This window comes from Ochotona curzoniae, unplaced genomic scaffold (assembly GCF_017591425.1).
Source record: "Ochotona curzoniae isolate NIBS_2020 unplaced genomic scaffold, NIBS_Ocur_1.0 scaffold_3890, whole genome shotgun sequence".
Lineage (NCBI taxonomy): Eukaryota > Metazoa > Chordata > Mammalia > Lagomorpha > Ochotonidae > Ochotona > Ochotona curzoniae.
Genome location: NW_024467115.1, coordinates 5,553,456 through 5,578,298, shown reverse-complemented (window position 1 = coordinate 5,578,298; position 24,843 = coordinate 5,553,456). Strand labels below are relative to the sequence as shown.

The 24,843-nt window shown below is 35.4% G+C and overlaps 1 protein-coding gene across 1 annotated transcript in view; it reads left to right on the top strand.

Annotated features, from left to right (window-relative positions):
• TRDN (triadin) overlaps positions 1-24,843 on the top strand; it is a 208,693-nt gene that overhangs the window by 45,870 nt on the left and 137,980 nt on the right. The window contains exons 3-4 of the mRNA XM_040965455.1: positions 16,843-17,004; positions 18,113-18,145. Coding sequence (XP_040821389.1) covers positions 16,843-17,004; positions 18,113-18,145 — 195 coding nt within the window. The remainder of the gene's footprint in view (positions 1-16,842; positions 17,005-18,112; positions 18,146-24,843) is intronic.

The window sequence follows — 24,843 nt, the reverse complement described above, 5'->3', positions numbered from 1 at the left end:
AATTTTGCTGAACTTGGCAGATGTTAGGATAGTCTAAACTGGCTTAAAACTCTAACAAGGCATTTGTCAACAGTTGAGGCACAGAACAGTTTTAGGAGTGGTGTGCAGAAAAATCTTCAGTACCTTAGTGAGGAGTAATTAATCTTTGTGTGCAACCTAGTAAGGTATGTGTGAGTGCACGCTGACCGTTTCCCATCTGGTTCTAAGCTTTCCTTGTTGTTTTCCATCTATCTATTCTTGTGTGTGTGTGTGTGTGTGTGTGTGTGTGTGTGTGTGTGTGTGTGTGTGTGTGAGTGTGTGTCTTTGGCAGGGGGGTGGCTCCAGAGCTACCCTGGTGGTCATTGCAAGAGAGAGTGTGGATCCAAATTTGGAACTAAGTAAGCACCAGAGAAGCACTCCTCTCCCTAGTCCTCAAGGAAGTTTACTGTTCTGTTTCTGAGGACTGCTCAGGGTTCCTGGCTGTTGTTCTAATGACCTTGGATCCTGCAAGGAAGGATTTGGGCTTCTTCCATCCCATGTGGTAGATCCAAATTGGGGTGGATGATCTCAGAATTCTCGGCCTGCAAAGGCACTCCAATTCCCCCTGGTCTCTTTGGCAGTTGGGATGTAGTCCTTGGTGCCCAACTGATAGTCCTGGGTGAGAATCCGGGAATCTCCAGGGTTAGGATACAGGCCTCCTCCTGTCCCCCTGCTCCACTCTGGGTCCTCCCCTGCTCTGTGCATATGACCTCCTGTTAAGAGGTTATCAGGATCACTCTTGATTCCCCCTGTATGTCTTTGTAGTTTTATTATTGCTTAATGCTGATTTGAATCTGTTATCTATAAGTAATCTGTTATGTTCCTGATAAGTTATACTTCATATCTTCCTCACATTCTAAGGAGATGAAAGATTTCTTTGCTCTCCCGCTCCATTTCCAAGTAGCATAAGGTCTTAGAAGTATATTAGGTTTTACAATTTTTTGATGTAGATCATAAGCAGTCTGACTCACACTGATTGTTGGTTCATTGGTTACATCACAGTATCTTATTGCATGAGATACAGGCTGTTTGGGGTTGAAACAATATTACACTTTACAGGTACTGTTTTTTGGATTGATATCATCATTTCATTTTACATTAAGGCAAACATGTGTTATCTAACCTTTTGGGATTGGCTTATTTCTCTTAGCATAATGGTTTCCAGTTGGGGCCATTTGGCAACAAAGAGCTTCATTTTGTTTTTGTTTTTGTTTTTGTTTTTTTAATAGCTGAGTAGTAGTCCATGGAGTAAATTAACCATAGCTTTCTTATCCAGTTTTCTGTTGATGGGCATTTCGGTTGCTTCCAAATTTTTGCAATTATTGATTCTACATATGTCTAACAGTTTCGCTGGGAATCCATCTTTCATCTGGATGCAGGGATGTATGTTCCATTGTACCCCCACATCTGTATATGATAAACCTTAGTACTCCATCACTCTACTTTACCCTAAGTGAGAGGCCATTAGATGAGGTCAACAACTGGCATGAGTTAGGACAGCCACATCAACAACAACAACAACAATGTCAAAAACTGAATTGAAACACTTTATAGTGAGTTTTTCTTGCTTAAGTGTCATAATTTATCGGCATCCATATCCATAAGGGAGAAAAGTGATTAGGTGGTTGTACCAGAAAATTTCACAGCACTTGATAATTTTCACAAACATTCCAAAAATATATACTTATTCCAGAGCAATTTTATTAGAATCACATAAGAAAAACTCTGAAACATACATGTTCAACAACTAGGAGTTAGTCATTAAATGTAGATTGAATTGGAATCTTATTACCTGGAACTGAGAATAGAATCAGTAAGGACATACTGGTAGGAAGCATCAATTTCTTATGAAACTCTTGCAGACATCTCCTGATGTGCCTTTTAAATAGATTTCTTAATGATGTGCACCATTTATCTACTGCTCTTGAAAATTAATATTCCTGACTACTTTTTCTCTTCTTGGCACCTAGCCCAGTTAAGCAGGTGTGCTGTTTTGTCAGGTTATGGATTTAACAGAATAAAATCATTTAGAGAATGCTAAAAGTCAATCAGAAAGTACAAATTTAAATATAGTAATATATGAGTATATATTACCGTGTTCAAAATTATGTATGTGTGTGTACCTGCATGGGGGTATGTGTATTTGTATGTATGTATTAATAGGTTATCACAGTTTAGGAGAATGTGAAAGACAGACACTACATGCAACATTATCACTTCTCATATATACAGAACGTTTAGGAATGGTTGGCTTGTGTTTCTTTTATTTATTTTTATTTACTGTTAAGTGTCCCAATTTAGTTGATTCTTTTGACTACTATACTTAAAATGATGCATTTCATTATGCAGTACTGGTTGGTCTATGAGTGCTTCATAAAAATAAGGGAATTCTAAAGTCCAGTGATTTCTATTTTATAATAAAAGTTTATTGATCCCTCATAAGACAGGGAAAAATAAAGAAAAACTCATTTTCTTTTTTTAAATTTTTTTTAAAGATTTATTTTTATTATTTTTTTATTGGAAAGGCAGATATACAGAGAGGAGAGACAGAGAGGAAGATCTTCCCTCCGATGATTCACTCCCCTAGTGAGCGCAACGGCCAATGCTATGCCAATCCAAAGCCAGGAGACTCTTCTGGGTCTCCCACGCGGTTGCAGGGTCCCAAAGCTTTGGGCCGTCCTCGACTGCCTTCCCGGGCCACAGGCAGGGAGCTGGAAGGGGAGCGGGGCTGCCGGGATAGAACCGGTGCCCATATGGGATCCTGGGCATGCAAGGCGAGGACCTTAACCACTTGCGCCACTGCGTCTGGCCCAAAACTCATTTTATTTTTATAAATTTTTGAATTAATATAAAGAGAATAGATGTATTTTATACAGTTCTTATTTGACATGCATATTCCTTCCTCCTCCCTCCATCCATTCCCCAGCTTCCATCATTTATTTTGTTTAATTTTTGCAAAGACATAATTTCCATCTACAATAGATCCATAGGTTTAATTCACCGTTAAACATAGCATTCATTAAGTAAAATGTAGGAAGACTACTGTTCCTTAAATGAACAATCATATCACAAAATAAAAGTTTTTGTTGGCAGTAGATTTCAGACTCAGAAAATTCAGTACTGTAAACCAACCCTCATTTAAGCCTTACCAAGTGACATTGAGACTTATATTTTTTATAGACATATGCGTATATTTTCTGAGCCAATACTGACAATTGACAAAGAATATATAAATATGGTAAATAAAAATGTAAACCTTGACTTGATGAAACAAATATTTATTAAATAAACTGGATATGTTGATTGATGTTTTAGTCCCAAAATTCAGTACATCTCTTTTCCAGTGACTTATTAAATGTAACATATAGTGATACAGATGAACCATCCATCTGGAGTTCTGTGGTATTTTGATTGTGTCTTTGCCACCACAAAATTAATGCTGTCAAGTCTTGAGAAGAAGCTTATAGAAATTAAAAAGCCCATATAAAATATGTTTTTGTATTCATTATTTGAACATAAAATACATTTGAAAAGCATTTAAATTTCATTTATATTTAGCATCAGCTCTTATAATCCATAGAAAGTTTATTTCTTCATCCACATTTTTTTTTATATTTAGCAACATCTCTTTTATAAGAGGGAATTACTTTTTCATATATCCAAATCCCTTATACTTACTTATTAATAAAAGTACATTTTGATTGCCTAATTTTCATGCTGATTCATGATGTGGATTAAAGAAACCAGTGGTGATTTTTGATGTTCTTTTGGAATATAAAGTGCCCTTGTTTGACTCGGGTCTAGCTACAGTGAACTAGAAATATTCCAAGTTTAAAACATCTACAACACAATTTTGTCAGTGAATAATGGGTTGATAATGGTTACGTTAAGAAACAGAGGTGAAAGGTATATCCTGTAATCCGTAATGCTTCTAACTGCCTCAAAATGTAAGAGTTGAGCAACAGCATAAAGTAACTTGGAAATATTGTCATGAAAACATTAATTGCAGAAATTACTATATTTTTTAACTAAAGATGCCTGTGTTTAATTTCATTGGGTTTCACACAGTACACTTTTCTAAACCCCTGAAATAAACTCATAGTTAAGATGGGTATGAGAAATTTTAATTCAAAAGGTCTTCAACAGCAGAGAAAGTGCTCCTCCTGCTTCACCTAAGATATAAAAGGCAAGGACTAGAGCTGCAGTATGGCTATTGAAATGTAGATTAGGAAAGTGACAGCCCACTTCATTTGGCAGCCAACAAAACAATTACCTCACCAAATGTGCTTTTAAAACAGTATCCTAGTTTTTGTTTGGTTTGAAAGCTTCTAAATATTCAACATCTGCAAATCGTTTTTTTTTTTTTCAAAAATCGCACATCAAATGGGGTTTATTTTTCTTTTCTTGCATACTTCAGGAACTTTATAAAACACCTTTTATTTTGTGCATAATTCTCACTTTTGTAGTTTGTTTGGCTTGCTATAAGAGACTCCCTTCTACTGTGTATTTTCCAAGCAAGAGAAAGTAATATTTGACAGTTCTCAAGAGTCCAGGACCTGTTTGGTAGCAGCTTGGTGGGCACTGGGTGAGGCCCCACTTTCTGGGTTACAGGTGAAGACTTCTGGCTGTGTCTTCACGTGGTGGAAGAGGTGAATGAGCTCATTTAAAAAGGAACAAATTCAACCGCTGGGTTCTGACTTTGTGATCTAATCATTTCACCAAGTTTCAACTCCAAATGTCATCTCCTCACAGAAGACAATTACATCCCATCGATTTTGTGTGAATGGAAACATTCACATCATTTACTAAAGCGGGGAAATTCAGTATGGGTAATATCCATGAGTCAGCGTGAGAGAGGGTTATAAAGTAAAGGAAAGAGAGACCAAGAGAAGGATAAGGGAAGAGAGGGAGACAACAGTATGACAAGTCATGTTTACCCAGAGACAAGATGTTACAGGTTCGGTAAGACAAGGCCTTCACACGCACACAGTCAATTTCTTTCCTTTGCTTCTTTACTCCTAACGTGCTTATCTGTTTCCTAAGTCGGTAAACCAAACACATCTCTTTCATCTTTCATCTTTGGCTAAAGCTCTTTTGGTATGTCTCTCTAGCCAAATCCTATGATGAGACACTGTACTTAGCCTCTGCCACCATCTCAAACACCCCTTACACAAATGTGGTGAACAAATAACATCTTTCTTTGTGCTGTATTTCATAACATTAGAACCGTTGTTTACTACTTGCTTCTCAAAACGCTACCATTTTTAAATTGTGAGTTTCAGAACCACCTTTGTGGCCTAGTTTGTTTCTTGCATTGCCCTTGTTAAACATCACCTGTTCCATTGCTGTAGCTGTGTGACTTTGCATTCTGAAAGCAGGTGATGAGCAAGATGCCATCACAGCACACTATATTTAGCCTGTTTCATATATGACTCTCAGTCTAACACCAGGTTTTTTTTTCTTATGGCAAGATATCAAGATTTTAAAAGAAAAGTCAAAGTTCTAAACAAATCAAGTTTGCAATTTAAGTTTGAAGAATGCATATTTTTGTACTATAAGAGTCAGTGAAGTTATTTTTTGTTTTTGAAGGACTCATAAGCAGTTTTATTTTTTTCATAAACGGGCAGGTTTTCAAGAAGTATACTTCAAATTGACCCTCTCATATCATGGTTTCCATACCTACATGCTTATTGCCTGTATCTTTCTATTATTCAGATGCTTAAGGACATTTTCATAGAAGTATCAAACACAAAACTCCTAAATGAATTAATTATATGTTTCTAAGGGCTGCATTCTACATTTCAAATCCATATATCCAGATTTTTCATGTTTTCTTTTTTCTAAAGATTATTTTTGTAGTACAAAACACAACATGATGGGCCCGGCGCGGTGGCGCAGTGGTTAAGGTCCTCGCCTTGCACCCCCGGGATCCCATATGGGCGCCGGTTCTATCGCGGTAGCCCCGCTTCCCTTCCAGTTCCCTGCCTGTGGCCTGGGAAAGCAGTCGAGGACGGCCCAAAGCTTTGGGAACCTGCACCCGCGTGGGAGACCTGGAAGAGGCTCCTGGCTTCGGACCTGCATAGTATCGACCCGTTGCGCTCACTTGGGGAGTGAATCATTGGACGGAAGATCTTCCTCTCTGTCTCTCCTCTCTGTATATTCGCCTTTCCAATGAAAAAAAATAATAAAAATAAATAAATAAATAAATAAATAAATAAATAAATAAAAGCACAACATGAACTCTTAACATTTTTTAAAGTATACAATATAGTTTTGCCAGATGTTGGTGCAGTATTGTCTACATAATGTCTAAAACTTATCTTACTTAACTGAAGCTCTATTACTTCACAACACTGAATTTTTACATAGGCACCGCCTACAGCAGTGGCTATTCCATTCCTTGATCCTATGAATCTTATCGTTTTGGGCTCAATATGTATGGTTGTCATTCAGGATTGTCTTTACAAAATTAGTTTCTTGAATTGAAAGCATGCCAATCTTTGTATACCTCTTCATTCTGTATCACTTGTAAATAATATAGAAGGTTATATGCTTCTATTTTCCTCTCTTTTTGTCTCTGAAAAAATTAATACATGATGTTTAAATGATTCAGAATCATGAATATCTGAGAAGATAGATGTTAAATTCAAAAGCAAAGAAGCTGACAGGAAATCCTGTGTTCTTAAATTCCATTTGTTACTATTCGTTCGAACATACTTCTTTTTACAATTTCCCATTTATTTATTGGCTGCACCATTCTTGACTCAACTGTAAAGCATTCTAATACAATAAACACCCCTGCTAAGTATTGGTTTCAAAATACCATTTTCCAGTAAAAATAACTGGAATTCCTTGAAGGATTGTCTGATTTCATATTGGGGGAAAAAAGTTGCATTATTTACTTTGGACACATTTTGTGCAACAATAAAAAAGTATATGAAGTAGTCAGGTATACTGCTGACCTTGGGAAAGTTCTAGACTCATATGCAATAAGAGTTCAGAGAATGGATTTGTACTGAAATATGGAAAGCTCAGATTCCTGGATGAAGAAGGTTTGGAAAGAAAGATCTGAAAGCAAAAGAAGAGAGTGTTGCCAACATCCCATGTGATCAATCTCTTGTTCAAGTCCCAGCTGGTCTGCTACTGATTCAGCTCCCAGATATAATGTGCCTGGGAAAGCAGTGAAAAATAGACCAAGTTCTTAAACCAAGAAAAAGCCCCTGGCTCCTGACTTTAAACCAGTCAGTTCTGGAGTTGCAGGCACTTTGGGGGAGTAAACCAGAGGATGGGAGATCTCAGTCTCTCTCTCTCTCTGTGAATATGTCATTCAAATAAAAATAAATAAGTAATCTTTAAAAAAGGGGGAATGGTGTCAAGGAAAAATTCTGCTGTTGAGAAAATTGAGGATAACTAAAATCTCTTTCTGGATATGTGTGTGCGGTGTGTGTGTGTTCCTTCTGTCAGTGGAAATTTTAATTGATGTGAAAACCTGTGACAACAGAATGTGCAATAAAAATTGCATATAGCCAAAATGGTAGGCATATTGTTATCAGTGCCAATATTTCCGTTAGTGTAGAAAAATTAAGACAATGTATGGACATGCGCTAGGAGACAGAAAGAAGCATGGGACCATGATTCTTAATACCTATTAAATATTCTGATGTCATCATTGAAAAAATATTTAACAACTGGATACAAGAAAAGAAAAAAAAATGTGGGAGAAAGAAAAGCATTGAAGACCAATGGCAAATTGTAGATATTTCTTACAATCAGATGTGGCAGGTTTGTATTGTCTCATTTACTAAGATACTATTTCATTATCAGACTCTCTTGATATGCTGCAGGGTTAGTGTGAGCAAGAGAAATCTTAGCATGTTAAAATTAGAAGGTGGAAAACATGAAAGACCATATTTGGCAGATGCTTAAAAGCTCATTGCCGGAGACCAAGTGGAAATACACGTGCATGCTGTTACTAATCTCTCGGCTCACCTTATTGGAATCAGCCAGCAGTTCACCCTGCAGCAGTACCAGTTCTTGCCAGATCCCTCTTCTGTTTTTTGCCGTACGCCACCATCTACATTTATAATGTAGGGTGTGTAATGAAGGATGGCAATTTTTCTTAAAAGTCACTATCATCATTGAAGATACAGATTTGGAAGTTATTGGAGTATGTAAAAAACAATTTCTTCTCATGAATTTCAGCCTGTACTTTGAAGGCTGTAAATTGTCTTGCTCCGTCTGTTTTTCATGAAATTTCCTAGCCCAGATTCCTATGTGCGGCCTTCAAATCAACTCCACACGGATAAGCCGAACCATTCAAATCTGTAATCAGTTGTGTAAGGTCAAATCCATATACGACATACCTGTGTCCTTTATTTTATCATCCATAATCATTCTGCTTTTGTAGTCAATATCTGAATGATTCCCTGAGAAACATGAGGATTCCCGCTATCGTAACATTTACTGTCCTATATAGTTGAACATTTTGTTGGTAAACACTCAAAAATAAAGATCTTGAAATATACAGCCTTTAAAATTCTAGTCTTACTTACCCCATATCCCTCCTCTTTTAACTCATCATCTTCTTGATTTCTTAATGTTTAGTTACTTCTTTGCCTCCAATGTAAATCAGAGTCTCTCCAAAACTTATTTCAACCTAGTACCAACAAGACTTCACCAACCCAAAACAAAGTAAGATGAAAAATGTAGTTTCAGTTATGCCCATTGTGACCAGCTCAGCTTCAGCCATTGCGGCCACTTGGGGAGGGAATCAGTGGATGGCAGATATTCCTGTCTGTCTCTGCTCCTCTCTGTATATCTGACTTTCCAATAAAGATAAATAAATCTTCAAAAAATTTTAAAAACTACAAATATTAAATGGTTACTTTAGCATTATTCTGCTATGCTTGACTTTCTTGGATGCTTCATTTTTTTTCCTCACTGGTGTAAAAAAAAAAAAAGATGAAGTTTTAAAATCATTGAATTGAACTGAGCATGCTCAAGACTAGTTCTGTAATCTTGGGATGTTGTTTGGAAGTTACTTCAGAATGCGCCTACAGAGCTACAAAATGCAACGTCTTGGGTAAACCTCATTGTGATAATGAAGTTGAATACTATAGCAAATATTAAAGTACATACTTTTGTGTATTGCCTTTCACATATTTGTGCCTGATATTGTCATTGCTGAAAACTCCAGGGCTCAAAGACTTCGAGGATCATTAAGTTCCCTAGGGGTGTTTTTCATTTCAAATGTGTTATGCTTAGAAAATAATTAAATTAAATTAGCATTTCTAACATTTATCCTCAGGAAATAGTTGACAGTTATAAATGATAACAAACCCCAAGATCGAACAGTTTTGTAAGCATTGTATTCCCTCTGGTACACTTTTCAGCATAAAAAACCTATCAACTGAACAGAAGCTATCACTGCCTTATGCATACCGTGACACAGCCTTTAGATTTTAACAAATCTTTAATTTTATATTTCCTGCCTGTAATTTCCTTCTTCTCTTCCTAAGGTGTCAGATAACTGTGGATGCTGCTTGATGCAAGTAAACTTCTAAGGAAATCTATTGGTCGTCTAAGATTTAGCAATTTTATAACAAGTCAGGCAAGGATTGTTATGTGACTCAGGGTATATTAAATAATGAACAGTATGCTAAATAAATCTGCATTTCACCCACAGAAGAAAGCGCATTCATAGATTTAACTGCCACGTTGTGATGCAGGCATCCCATGTGATGCTGGTTGTGTCCCAGCTGCTCCACTTCCAATGGACTGGAAAAAGCAGTGGAATAGCGTCCAGCGTATGCACCTTTGCCACCCACAAAGGAGACCTGAATGAAACTCTCAGCTCCTGACATTGGCATCGCTCAGTCTGGTCATTGTTGCTATCGAGGAGTGAACCAATGGATGGAAGACCCCTCTATGCTTTTACCTCTGTCTCTGTAGTTCTTGCAAATAAATTAAAAAATTCAATTTTTAATGTTAAAATTTTATGTATTATTTAACTAGAAGTTTTATTGGAGGTCCATTAAGTTTTGCACCCATGGGCAGTGCCTCAAGTTCCTTTCTCTAGACTTGTTCTTCCTTCACCTAATGACTGTGTAATGTTGACATGATTGACCCTTGCACAACCATAACATTTCTCTATATTTCTGCTTTTCCTAAGTCACCATTGTAAATCAAGTTCTCAGCTCATCTTGCCTGTTATCCTAGTGCTCAGTTCTTTCATAGTACATCCATTTCTAACGAATAGCATTACTCGGTTCTGTTTACTGGATGAGATGACCGTAACAACAATAATAATGATAATAATACTCGGATAAAGTTGATATGAGTATTAAATGATATATTCAAATTCACATAATAAGATGATATAACAATTACATGCCAATGTGAAAAAATAAGCAAGGTTTCTCTGTTAAATAATGAAGAAGCTCTTTCCCGTGGCTTTCCAAGCCCTTTGGGAAACCTCAGCAGGAGCCTTATGTGCAGTTTCAACCCCTTTCAAACTTTTTAAACAACGCAAGCCTTATGTACAGCCTTCAAACCCAACTCCACATGGAGAAGCTGAACACTTCAAAGCCTTTATCAGCTGTGAAAGGTCAAATCCATATGATATACATATCCATATTCCCAGTGTTCCTTTGTGTTCATGGTACCTAAATTCTGATTTCCTGGCACCAATATCTTGACACTTAAACTACCAACCATAGTGCTATTCCTCATGCTTTCTTTATCAAGAGAAAACGCAACTGAGTTGAGGTCTCTAGACTTCTGCTGTTCCTTCTGCTAGAGTCATTTCACTGGAGGGAGAAAGCACATGGCAGCAGTCCATTCATATGACGATATAAATATTATCCTGTGATGACTTAGTCACTATATGTTCACAGAAACACCTTGCAAGGTCAGTGAACCAAACTCTAGTTTCATGAGAACTCCTGAAGTTACTTATTCTTGTCCCTTATTTCCCCCAAAAGATTTAGAAATATTAAGGAACACAAAGGGGAAAGTTTTTAGGTTATGCAATAAATTTTACTTAGTAGAAACAATTAAATGTGAATACATTAATTGCTATACCTTGTGCATATTAATAATAAATATGACTGGTAAAAACTAGATTCTTTCAAGATAATTATTTTTCACTGATTATCTCTAATATCCTCTCTTCAATGAAATATAATTAAGAAAATTTTCTGCAGTTCCTATCAAGTTCCAATTTGGGTATATAAAGAACATCTGAAAATAAACACAGGAAATTTTTCTGGACACCCTCTGAATTAAAAGTTAAAGTGACTAATTTCAAAGCTTGTATTTCGGTATAACAGGTTAGGACCCTCCTGCAGCACTGGCATCCCATATGGGCATCAGAGCTTGTGCTCGTTGTTCTACTTCTGATGTTTCCTGCTAATGCACCTGGTAAAGCAATGGGAGATGGCTGAGGTCCTGGGGCCTTCACCTGTTTAGGAGAGCTAGAGAAGCCTTGGCTCCAGGCTTCAGCCTAATCCAGCCTAAGTTACTGCAACCATTTGGGCAGGGAAGTGAATACATTCCCATTCTTGTTATGGTTAGGTATACAAACACTTTCACTTCTGTGGGTGACATATTGATTAATTCTAGCACATTATACTATCACATAATATGCTCTGAGTCACAGGAAGATCTTTGCCTTAGTATGAAAATTCTTAGCCTTTGTGTCTGCTTCTTAAATTTTCCTAATTAATGCATACATCTGAGGAACAAGTTACCCACATTTTCGATTATAGATGAACTTAGACAAAAATGATCACTTTTATCTCTGAATCCAGTATGGCTTAGCACAGCACTAGGAAAGACAGTTAAAGTTGCCTGTGATCATTCTGAATGCAGAGTCCAAGCTTTTTGATATTTCTTAAGATATGAGGGTTAAAAAAAGAATCAAATAAAATGGAGCTTTATGAAGCTCACAGAAAAATGGAATTGAGAGTCAAGTTGATTTTTGATGCAATGAATTTTTGAATTTCATGCATAATTTTAAATAGATATATTTCTGTGAACTTTTGAAAGACCCTTTAGATAACTTAAAAATATATGACCAGTGGTCAAAGATAATAGTGAATGAACATATTTGATTCTTTAGGTGGAAATCACAGAATCTGCCTAATTTCCTGTACTGTCTGATTTAGAAATTTAATTATGTATATCATATGGCTTCAAAAACAGAAATAAATAAAAACTTTATTTAACGTTAAACTCTTCTTGACCCCTTTTTCTTCTCTTGCAATTCTTTCATTTGCAGCAAGATTCCAATTATTGACCATAGATAGCCTAGAGCAGTTCCCCTTGCAAGCAGTGATGTAAGAAAAATATGATGCAATTAAAAGTTATGTGAACACTGAGAAACATGTCTTATCTCAGTAGCAAAGCTAGAAATGAAGTGATTGCAAGATTTGGGTATTTAAATGTATCAGTCGAGCCATCACAGATTCAAATTTTTTGGTTTCATCTTTCTCAGTAAATTAGCTATTATCCTCACGAATGTCGGATAACTTTGGCAGCTCCAGCCTTTATATTCTAATGCTACCAGGACTTTTCTCTCTGTTTTTAGAGGAAAAAAAAAAAAGGCCTTCTGTAGCCTGCCCATTTAAAACCTTAACTGAAAAAATGTACTGGATTCCTATTTTTGCTTGTTTGACAAAATATATCATAATAATTTTGATCTGAAGGCCTAAATGTAATTAAAAATCCTGGCACCACTATTTCTTGGCAATACCGATAACTTTAATTAATTCATTGTGCCCCAGTTTCCTATACTTACAAGAGGATAAAATAACACTTTGCCAGCTTATTGAAAAAAAACTGACATATTTCTGAGATCAAAGAATGGTGTCTGGCTTCTGCTATCTTATATTGATCCTAATTGTTATGTGTGTGGTTGAGCATATGGAAACAGTAGGAAAAAAAAGTGCAAACTGATTTCAAAACATTTGTGGGTAAAAGGATTTAAAAAAAATTTGTGTTGGGAGTAGTATGGTGGCTTCTCTTGATAATCTTCTTCATTCAAGTGACATTGTGTTCTGGCTGCCTCACTTTCCACCCAGCTCCCAGCTTGTGCCCTGGAAAGCAGTGGAAGATGGCCCAATGCTTGTGGACCCTGCACTTACAAGGGAGACCTGGAAGAAGGTCCTTGCTCCTGTCTTCTGAGTAGCCAAGCTCCGGCTGTTGCTGCCATTTAGGGAATGAACCAGGGGATGGAAGATCTTCTGTATTCCCTCTCTGTAAATCCATCTTTTGAAAAACAACAACACAGTATTTTGAAGAGGTTTATTTTAGTGAAAAAAATTTTCAAAATCATGGTTTTTTTTTTTCATAATATGCCTTGTCTACGAACTTTTGCAAGAGTCCTTGTACAACTGTGTTACCTTTTTAAGAATAAGCAGCATTATTTTAGTTATATTGCATAATATCCTTCTCCTGTATGTGATTTGCATGTTATATGTGGAAGATGGGATTGGGAAAAATTCAGGATTATTAGCCTATTTAAGTCTGTGTGTGTGTGTGTGTGTGGTTTCTGTCCAGCAACACTGATTTCAGGAAAACAGCCTGATTTAACTATTTTGGGGCCAAGTAGTGTTCATCTGTCTGCAAAGTGCGTTGATTTCAAATAAGCATAGGAAGGATTGGACTGGGATTTTTTTTCTTTGTGCATTTTATTTTTAAGTTCTCAATAGAAAGGAGAAGGAGGAAATTTTCTCAATATATCCCAACCATAAAACTCCCATTTGCAGTATTTTCATTGAACATAAAACATTCCAATGTTAAAAATGTCATTAAGGTGACAGTACAATCCAGTTACTTACATATCATGCTTTCAAAATTTTTAAAGATATATTTTTATTTAGTGCAAAGTCAGATATACAAAAAAGAGAACAGAGAGGTAGATCTTCTGGCTGACGATTCACTCTCCAAGTGACCACAACAGACAAAGCTGAGCCGACCCTAAACCAGGAGCCAGGAACTTCTTCCAGGTCTCCCACTCACAGCTGTAGGGTCCCAAAGCTTTTGGCCATTCTTGACTGCTTTCCTGGGCCACAAGCAGGGAGCTGGAAGGAAAGTAGGGCCACTGGGATTAGAACAGGCACACATATGGAATCTGGGTGCGAGCTAAGTGAGGACTTCAGGTGCTAGGTCACCTCTCTGGATACTGCCTTTTAAATTTTCAATTGCAAATATAAAATCACATTTCATTTTCTTTCCCCAAGGATCAATCTTGCTGTAGGCTATTTCTTTTTTCACCTGTAACTGTGAAATTCACTAAAATAAGGAAGAGTGAAGACACATTATCAAGGAATCCTGCTGATAGTCTGCTTGAGATCTGTATTTTTTAACTTGGATCTGGAATAATCTGTGTATTCCTTGACACCCCAAAAGAAAAAAATGAAATGAAAAAAATGTCCCAACTATCCTTTCTCATATCAGATAATTTTTCTCTTTAGGAATGTAACCCATCTCTGTAAATTTTGGAATATTCTTCCTATCTAAACCATGCTATTGCCACCATTAAAAAAAACTACTGTAACTCAGGCTCTTAAATATTACTTCATTTGTATCATTTACAATAAATTGTATTCACCATCTCCAATTTTTTTTTCCTTCTAATTGTAGATTGTCTATAAAAACATGGCTGTTCAAAGGCCATGGATGACATCCTTATCATTAAAACCAAATTTCCATTCTTGTGCTCTATCTTACCTGACCCACAAAAAAGCATCAGCCAGTTGATCAGTACTCACCTTGAAAGGATTTCTTCACTGAGTGTTTCATGTACTACACTTGGCACCCTCTTGGTCTTTTTTCTTAGTCATCTTTATTTGAATCAATAGCTGGTCTTCAATTTTTCTGACCTATCTTTCTTTTCATCTATATGTGTAAATATTCCTGCATCTCATCCCTTAGTGTAATTTTTAGGTGTCATTGCTTTGAATATCTTCCTCTTTTATTAGACTCCCAATAAAACTATTTTGTACATTAGTTTGAGCAACATAAATATTGACATCTCCAAGTGGAGGAATAATAGGCAAGTTAAGCTTGAAAAGTCTAAGATCAACTACTTTTCCATTATACTATGCCAGTAAAAGTGTGTTTCTCTTCACTTCCCACTGCCCCTCTCCGTATCCCAGTAAATGTCATTCCCATTGCTCCAACTTCTCACATCCAAAATCCTGAATTTTTCCAGGATTGTTCTGTGTTCTCACATCCCATAAGCATGCTCCAAGCAGTTAATATGAGTTATTAACTGCTTAGAGACTCTGGTAGAAATCACTGTCATCTTTCTTCTGGTTTATTACAGTTGGCTCCTGATTGTCTCCTTGTTTCATGCCTGGCATTCTTTTAACCCTCAACACAGCAAAAGAAGTTTCATAAATCAAATTACTTCATCCCCCTGCTCAAACCTTCCAATAACTTCCTCTCTCAATCGAGTAAAAGCCTAATTTTGCAATAGTTAACCTTTAGAAGATTTAATGCATTACTATAATTCTTGTCTCTTAAATACATCAAAGGGAAAAGATTCACTGAAATGCTGAAACGGTTTCTAAAATTAAGAAAAAAACACAACTCTGAAATTAATTACAGATTGGTAAGGAATCAAGTGTCATTTATACCATGTTTCTAGATACATTATTCTATCAATAAGATCATAAAACTATTATTTCTTAGAAGCATTTTCATGTATTTAGAAGAAAACATTTTGGAAAACTATTTTTTCTTATCTTTTATTATTTTATCTCTCTTTCCACAAATATTTTATATTCCTTTGGAATAAGACGGAAAGATGTGTAGATTTCATGAAATAGATTTTCACAATTCTAGCCATTGAAATTATTGGAAGTTCAAATAATTTTTATTTGTACGTTCTAGAATACCTACTAAGGATAAATCTAATTAAATATAACTTGAACTTGATATGGTCTTTACTGTAATTGTTACAGGTTTTTTTCTGATACATCACGAATTATAACATGTCTCTCAATCTTAATTTTGCCACAGCTACTTTAGTCAACTTAGAGATCTTAAAGTCCTCAAACTTATAGAACCATTTTTTCCAAGATGCTGTTCAGTAAAATACTAGTCAAAATTATTTTCTTTCATTCTTTCTTTAAAGGTTTACTTATCTTTATTGGAAAGATAGATTTATAGAGAGAAGGAGATACAGAAAGATCTTCCATCTGCTGTTTCACTCTTCCAATTGCTGTAACTGACAAAGCAGAACCATGCAAAGCCGGAAGTCAGGAGCCTCTTCTGGGTATGCCAAGCAGGTGCAGGGTCCCAAAGAACTGGGCCATAATCTAGTGCTTTCTCAGGCTAGGATCAGGGAGCTAGAGGGGAAATGAAGCAAGGAGGACATGAACCACTACCCAAATGGAATGCCAGGAACTGAAGGCAAAGGATTAGTGAGTTGTACCATCGAATTGGCCCCTTGTTTTTCTTTTATTCTTTTTGAAGATTGTTTCTATTCTTGAACACCCATTTCATTATATATAAAATCTGGGTATATGCATAATATATTGTAATCACTTCCTCATTCTTCCATGTACTGAAGTTTTACTTGGATTTCAAACTTCTCACAATGTTTGGGGCCAGAGCTATCCCATAATTTCAATTTTTAATGGAACATAAATGCAAGGCATGACAAGATATGCAAAAGAATCACAATGAATTGATACTTGAGTTTTTGATACTGACATATTTATTTTGTCAAAAATCAAATAAGGAGAATGATCTTTTCTTAGGCTCCTTAAAAAATGTTGCAATAACTTTTGTTTTGTTTTCAATTACATTTAGCGAGCTCTATTGCCAAGATTGGTTCAGATCCTCTAAAATTTGTTCATGATGCTGTGGAGGAAACCACGGACTGGATCTATGGCTTCTTCTCTTTGTTGTCTGACATCATCTCATCTGAAGGTGATGAGGAAGATGATGAAGGAGACGAGGACATTGATAAAGGTAGAGTATAGAAACACAACTGAGTCTAAGAACTAATATTAAATATCTATTACAATGACTGTTTAAACACCAAGATGAATACCAGAATGAAGAAACTTCTGAATGCTAAAAGCATATCAACAGGACGCCAAAGGCAGTGATTTGATCTGTTTGGTTTTCATCTTATAACTTATCAACCATGACATTGAATATGTCAAAATTAAGTGCTTCTGTTATTGTAACATTAAAGTAGAAAGAGCCTTAATATATACTAACATAAACCCTCACTAGAAATTCTCATTTATATTCTTCATCACACAATAGTAACTATTTTCTCTATCATTCCAATTTATATATATATATATATATATATGCTTTCAAAGGAAGCACAGTAGTAACTATTTTTCAAATTTCTCTCTCAGAAAATTGAAATAAAACAGTAGAACAAGAAATACATGTTCAAGTATAAGTAGTAATCATAATCAAATAGTAGGAAGCCAACTTACTAAAAGTATAATCAAAAGGGATGAAGTATTAAACTAAATGCATATGTAGAAGGAAGGGATAAGATTCTGAATGGTGAAATAATTACCGAGCCATGTGATATATCATATATATTAATTAATAGAAGAAAACCGCAGATTCAAGCAACATTAATACTCCCATTGAATGAATGTGACAAGAACAAAATGTTATTCAGTTTGTCACATGACATTTGTTAGGGTCAGTGCTAATCATCAGAATGATGTAGTCAGCATTGGCTACCAGGAAAGCACTTATTAGTAAAGCCCCTTTATAACTTTGTCAAATTTATATTTGTTTTGACCCCAGAGAGAGGTCAAGATGAACAATAAAGAACTTAGATGAATATGATGTATGACCTCTAATGTAGAATTTGGATCATGGCCACAGTTTTATTGAGCTCATAAAAATGAAACCATCTCAAATAAATGTACATAAACAAAGTTTATATTTTACAACTAGAATTCAGGCAGCAAATTAACATAACGATGTGATTGTGAAATCTAATAGGTTTTTGTAAGATGAATCACAAGAAATGTGAAAATAGTAAAGCCATAATGTACTATGTCAAAAACTTTTCTAATTTATTGTTTTTATCATTGTCTAGGAGAAATAGAAGAACCTCCCTTAAAACGAAAAGGTTGGTAATTTTCACTTTGGAAATGAAATAGTTAGTCATATTAATTTTTTGCATGACTAGTATATTTCACCTGAACTACAGTCTTGTGTTATATCTATATCTGTATGTATTAGATATACTATAATGTAAATATAATATACTTATAACGTAAATATAATGTATATATATGAATACTATATATGTAAGGATGAAATCAAGTAAAACACAAAACAAAAGCCTTCCATTCTCTTGAGGTTAATGTCACCATTTTTCAGTTTATTGTTTAACAAACAACAGTGTGTGTGAATCCATCCATTCTCACTTTAATCTGAGTTGCAGTTTCAGCAATGAGAGCAGAATTTGGCAGCATTCTAACATGCCCCAGAAGAAGATGGCACTCATGATCTTTATGTCCTTGCTAGCTTTACAAAGTTGACATGTTTTCTTGTCTCTTTTTTCCTTCCTTTTTGTGTGTGTGTTTTTTCCATATTCATTGGTTAAAAAGATGGAATGTGAGAGATGGAATCTCACCAACTTTATGGTGTCTGGAGTCTATTTTTAACTGGTATAGTAATTTTAGTTAATCATCCACATTCATAAGAACGTATTTATCATTGGCTACTTTTTAGTCTATAAAAACGGCTAGATATTATCTTCAACCTGTTAAAAGAGGTGCCTAGATTTTCAGAATTCTCCTAGGAAATTAAAATGAAATTGAGTGTAACTGGAAATGAACATTTTGCTTTCTGGATGAGTGTAGGTTTCTGGAAACAGAGAACAGAGGCCCAGTTTCTACAATAAAGCAATGTGTACCCACACAGATCCACTAGTACAGAAGACTGGCATGCTGCATACCCTCTGGTATTTATAACATTTAGATTTATATTTCCGTTATTTCTCAAATATTTTGTGTGCCAATCAAAAAAATAATGGAATTGAATGACCAGCGGATTTGCCAACTAATAAAATATTAGCCTAAAGGGTAAAGCACACTGAATAGGCCATGTTACACTCCATGAGAAATCAGAAGCCACAAAAGAAAATTAAAACCACATCTGCAAGAGCAGCATGGCCAGTGGATTAAGTCTCCACCTAAACCGCCGGTATCCCATTGGAGCTCTGGTTCTAGTGCCAGCTGCTCCAGTTCTATTTGAACTCCTAACTAATGCGCATGGGAAAGCAGTGGAAAAGCACTGAGCTCTTGCCACCCCCTCGTGAAACTCAGCTAGAGTCCCAGGCTCGATTTCATCCACTGAGGTTCTTCAGAGTGAGAAAAGTAAATGGAATCTCTCTCTTTTTCTGTCCCTTTCATCCTGTCTCATTCTCTCCCTCTCACCTCCCTTTCTCTGCAACTCTGGCTTTTGAACAAATAGATATATCCTTATAAAGTCCAATTAGCTTAGTTATTTTAGTATTTAAATACTTATACATACTATGCAGCTATGTGTGTGTATAATTGAAAATAAAATAACATTGTCATTCCAGTGCAAAAAATTAAGTTGGCACATGGGACAAACATACACTATATTGGAATGCCTGGAATGGCATTTCTTTCCCACTTCGAATTCACTTTTCTACTAATGCACCTAGGAAATAGACAATAACAGCTTAATTAGACCTGGAAAACTTAGATGCAATAAACCACATGAAACATGCAGGTGGATTTCCAAGCTCCTGGTCCATCTGCTGTTGTAAGCATGTGGGATATGAACCAGCAGGCAAAACATAGAATATAACCGTCTTCTCTATCTCACTCTTTCAAATAAATAAAAATGATATAAAACATTTTAAAACATAGCATTGGCTTATTAAAAATCTAAGGTGATTTTTCTTTCATTTTCCTATATTAATATTTACATGAAACTGATTTGTCTGATAGGAAATATTTAAGCAGAATATAATTTTAAGCAGGGATATAACTTTTTAATACTTTTGTATTAGCACTTTCATGTACAATGTAACTCAAGTGTTTATCTCCCTTTTTTGTTTAAACTTACTCTAGTCTCCTTCTACTGTAAGTCTGTATGTGAGAATGATCATTACAGCATTTACATCCTTTGGAATAAGTAATTTTAGAAGGTGATAATGCTCTCCTCACAAGAAATTATGTTTTATACTTCCTTTTTCTAAAATACAATTGTAAAGAGAGTAATTATAGTCATTCAGAAATACATATATGGTTTATTGGACAGGAAAACTGCTCCAAATTTATAGGATCATGGGGGCCTTATGGGTTTTGAGTCTATCTATCTATCTATCTATCTATCTATCTATCTATCTATCTATCTATTTATACTTCCCACTATTTGCTCCTGTTAAGAAGCAACTCTTCTTATGTGCAAGTAGAACCCAAATATAAAGGTTGATGTTCTAGAAGATTATGGTGACTACATGTCAATGAAACAGAAACAAACTCCCTTACTTAGAGCAAAATGAAGTACACTTTTTCTACAGTCTCATTTTCAAACTGTCCTGTTACTCTGCAAGACAAAAAGATAGCCCTAGTAAATTGCAACATAGTTTTTTTGCTTGATTATTTTTTCCAGTCTCACTGAAATCCACGATAGCTCTTTGCAGCTGCAGTGAATAAGGAAGAACTAGATTTTTTTGCATCATAAATATTCAAGGATTTGGGATTGGGTCATTCAGAAGGCTGTGTCGCATCGTTGGGAGTAAGATAGATGGACCTGTTTGTGTGCCAGAGTTGCAACACATCCGTCTTTGCTGGCAGCTTCAACAGTTTGCACCAGACTGAACATTAAGTCTGAGCAACACAGTGCATGGAAAAAAAAAAGGTGACTAAACCTGTTAAAATTCATAGCCTCAGAATACTGGTTAGTAGGTAGACCCTGGTAACACTATCAAGCAGATGCATTTATTTGGAGTCTTCCTCTGTATAAGCCTAGTTCAAAATTCAGTTATATATAAGAATTATTGTATATTACTTTAAGGCTTATTGAGGAACATACTGCCTGCTACCTGATCAGATAGGGGGACAAGTTTTCAAGGAAATACACAGTGGAAGGGAGTGTCAGTTTTCAATAATGGAAATGACTAAGAAAGATGAGGACAAGGAGATATGTTGAATTATCCTGAGAATCACCTTCCCAAGCCATTGCAATTGTGGTGAAATCTGGGCCCACAGAGTCACAGAACTTTGAGATTTTGTGTTGCTAAAAGCTCATCTCTCTCAGTGCAAGAAAATTTACCAGGGTGACAATAAAACCATTGTAAGTAAAATCACATTTTGAAGTAAGTGGCCATAGAAAGCAACACTTTAGGTTTTCATGCTGATATTAAGAATTAAAAGACCCCATTAGGCCACTCACTTGAGAACAAACAATTTCATATAGTTGTTTTTTTGAAATAAGAGTTCTCTCATTTATGTTATAACTTTCAGTAATATTGAATCATTAATTAGAAAGCATATGACTGGGAGATTATAGTCTAATAAATTCTTAATTCTTTTCTCTAAAGTTTTAAATGTTCCTTATTTGGAGATGATAACTATTAGACCATCAGATCTACTAATTGAATGGATCTGACTTAAGTTTAGATTATGTATTTCCATTTTGAAAGAGTCTGTTGAAAACCAAAACATAAAACAACTGTTAGAACACAAAAATCTTTCAGTCTCAATTCTGCGTCATTCATTAAAATTATCTTGCTCTCAAGAGATAAAAATATAGCCAATGTAGGCTTGATGGAAAAGATAAATAATGGACTGCAAAGATGAAAAGAAAAGTAAATCTGGCCTCAGGGATGCAAGTTCTTATATAATGTTATACATAATACCATCGTTTCCAGGCCCTGCTTTCTCTCTTCGGTTTCATTTACTCTGTTTATAGTAGACTTATCTTTCTTATGTTATTTATGATCACCAGAAACATAATGTTAAAATTATTTTATCTTGGTGATTTCTGTAGTGAAACTTGTGCCCTTTTCCAAACGTTCTTGTGAAGGCGTTGTGACTAACGATCCTTGATCTAGACTGAGTATTGTATCATTTTGTAAAACATATCGGTTGGACAAGGAACTGTATCATGCATTTTTTGGTAGGAATAGGGAAGGGACACCCTTGGAACTAAAAAAGAGCTGCATCATTACCTAAACTACTTATTGAGATTGGAAAAGGAGTGACTCTTGGAACTGGATAGATAGTGTAACAGGAACAGAAATTCTGGCAAGAATGCCACAGATGTTCACAATGTCCCATTTTTCTTTTTAATTCAGAACACAAGATTATTTCCTATCACACTCAAATTTATTGATCAGAAGCTTGGAGGTGAATCTTAAAAAAGTTGCATTTTTAAATCTCCACAATGTATTTTTAACTCACAAATAGGATGAGAGCCACTGTAATTCAAATATATAGTTCAAAAAGTCTGGTATTGTATGCATTGTGAGGCCAGGAAGGAGGACAGTTGAGGTCTGTTTGCAGGTGATGAGTGCTGTTAAAAAAAAGTTACTAAGCAAAACAAAACTAAGCATGATTAAATACAAATGAGGCTACTATCACTGTGACATTGACTTAGATTATTGGTAACAGATATTCAATCATAAACTTGTCAAAATTTTAAACATGACTGTAACATACTTCAGCAACAGAATAAAGAGACATTTTATTGATTTCCTAGCATCACTAATCTGCTATTATTCATTATTAACTCCAACAGATCTCAGTTTCCACATCTGTGAAGCACGGATGCTTGTTTTCCTAATGTGTGTTTCCAGTACTTCAATTGTGATGTCATATATCAATAATTTATCAAGAGTTTTATCTGGAGTCTAACATTGCAATGTAAAGTGTGACCCTTGCACCAGCAACTTTAGCACCATCTGGAAACCATTTAGAAATGTAGAATGTAGTCTCCATCTAAATTAATCAGACCCTACAGTTTAAGAATATTCTAGGTAATAGGCACAAACATTTAAAGTTGAGAAACATTTTTCTGCACAGCAACTCCCACACTGACCGTGGTTTTGAATTTACTTGAGAGTGCATTGGAGTTGTAGCTTGCTAGAAGCTTCCTCACCTTGAGGGACTAATTGATTATCTTTGGGCTGCAAATCAGAACTATATTTTAAAATCATCCCAATGTGATGCACAACCGCATTGATTGTATCTGGAATATCACCAAATAAGAAAAGCACACAATCAAACCTCATTCAAATATGTAAATTCCACCAGCAATTATCTTATAAAAATGAGTTTTTGGTCTTTCCTACCTGCCCATTGCATCTAAATGTGGAAAACGATATTTTATAGGTGGATTAAATAAAGGTCAAAGAGAGAACGTGCATTAATCAAGCTTTTGATTTTTACAACAAAAAATTAGATTTGGTGGAAATCATCTTAGTGTACTTATATTGAGTTTGTTTCAGGATTCATTAATATGCAATGTTGAGACTGTTATTTCTGCTGAAAAACCTTAGTTTGTCTTACCATAGAGCAAAACATAAGAAAACAAGGATTCAAAAAAAATGTTTTGAATATATGGTCTCTGATGCTCCTGAGGAGTATTGTCCTCGATACCTGCTTGCTAGTGTGTTTGGGATATACCGCTTATTCTCAAACACCCAGTTTTATGACACAAAAATATATTTCCTTTTTTATGTTATATAGTTTACTCATTAATGCCCACTCAGGTTTTTTACTTTTAAGAAATGTATTTATTTACTTGAGCGGTAGAGGCAGACACCCAGAGAAGGGGAGATCTGGTTCACCCCACACAGATGTCCACAATGGCTGGTGCTGAGACAGACTGAAGCTGGACTCAGGGATTCCCATCACCCACATGGATAACAAGAAGCCAAGGACAGGAACAATACTAATGCTTCCCGTGATCCTTATCAGTAAGGAATTGAAGTCAGGAGCTGGAGCTGCAGATCAACTCCAGCTCCTGCAATGTGAGCTATAGGCCTCTGAACAGGTACACCTTCTCTAGAAATAGGCTTCATTACTGATGAGTAGTGAATGTTCCTCAAAATATTTTATAATGAAATCAACGGAAAAGTATCAAAACATTCAAATAACTACACATCATTTATCTTAAATTATTGAAAACTCAGTAAAATATTTTTCCCTGAGCCTTACTTAATTAGCCACTAAATAACTGAATTTGCTCATCCAGTTACAATAATTAATCTTTCGTGTTCTGATAATAATTGCCAGAATCTTGTCAATAGACATTATATGTTCTGATGAATACATAATTTAAATTTTTGTATTATCTGGCTTTTGTGAGGTATAGAGAAAAGAATTTGATAAGGTATTCTTTAAAATCTACAACTCTCATAATAATTTAATAAACTGGATTGTCATCTTGAATCAGGATCGTTGCCTTGGTAACAGATGTTATCCTTTTAATTTATTGAGTCTGTCATTTAAAAATCCAGAATTGATAACATTTTGCATTATTGAGTGTGCAATATTAGTAGAGATTGTATACTTTAAATTGACCATGTAAATCTAGACAAACTTATCAACCATCTGCTTAACAATAAGCTTTATTATTAAGTAGATAGTTTCTCACAAACAAAATAAAAGTAAAGTAATAAAAAGTACAAAATAAAGTCTTTCTTAGGAATCTACTTTTTACTTTTTGTCCCACTGCTTTTTGATACTACCAGTGTGCTTGCTTTTGGCACCCATAGCAAATCTCTGCTTACAAATAGTCTTTTCAGATTGAGCTCATACCTTTTTTTTGATTTTTTTT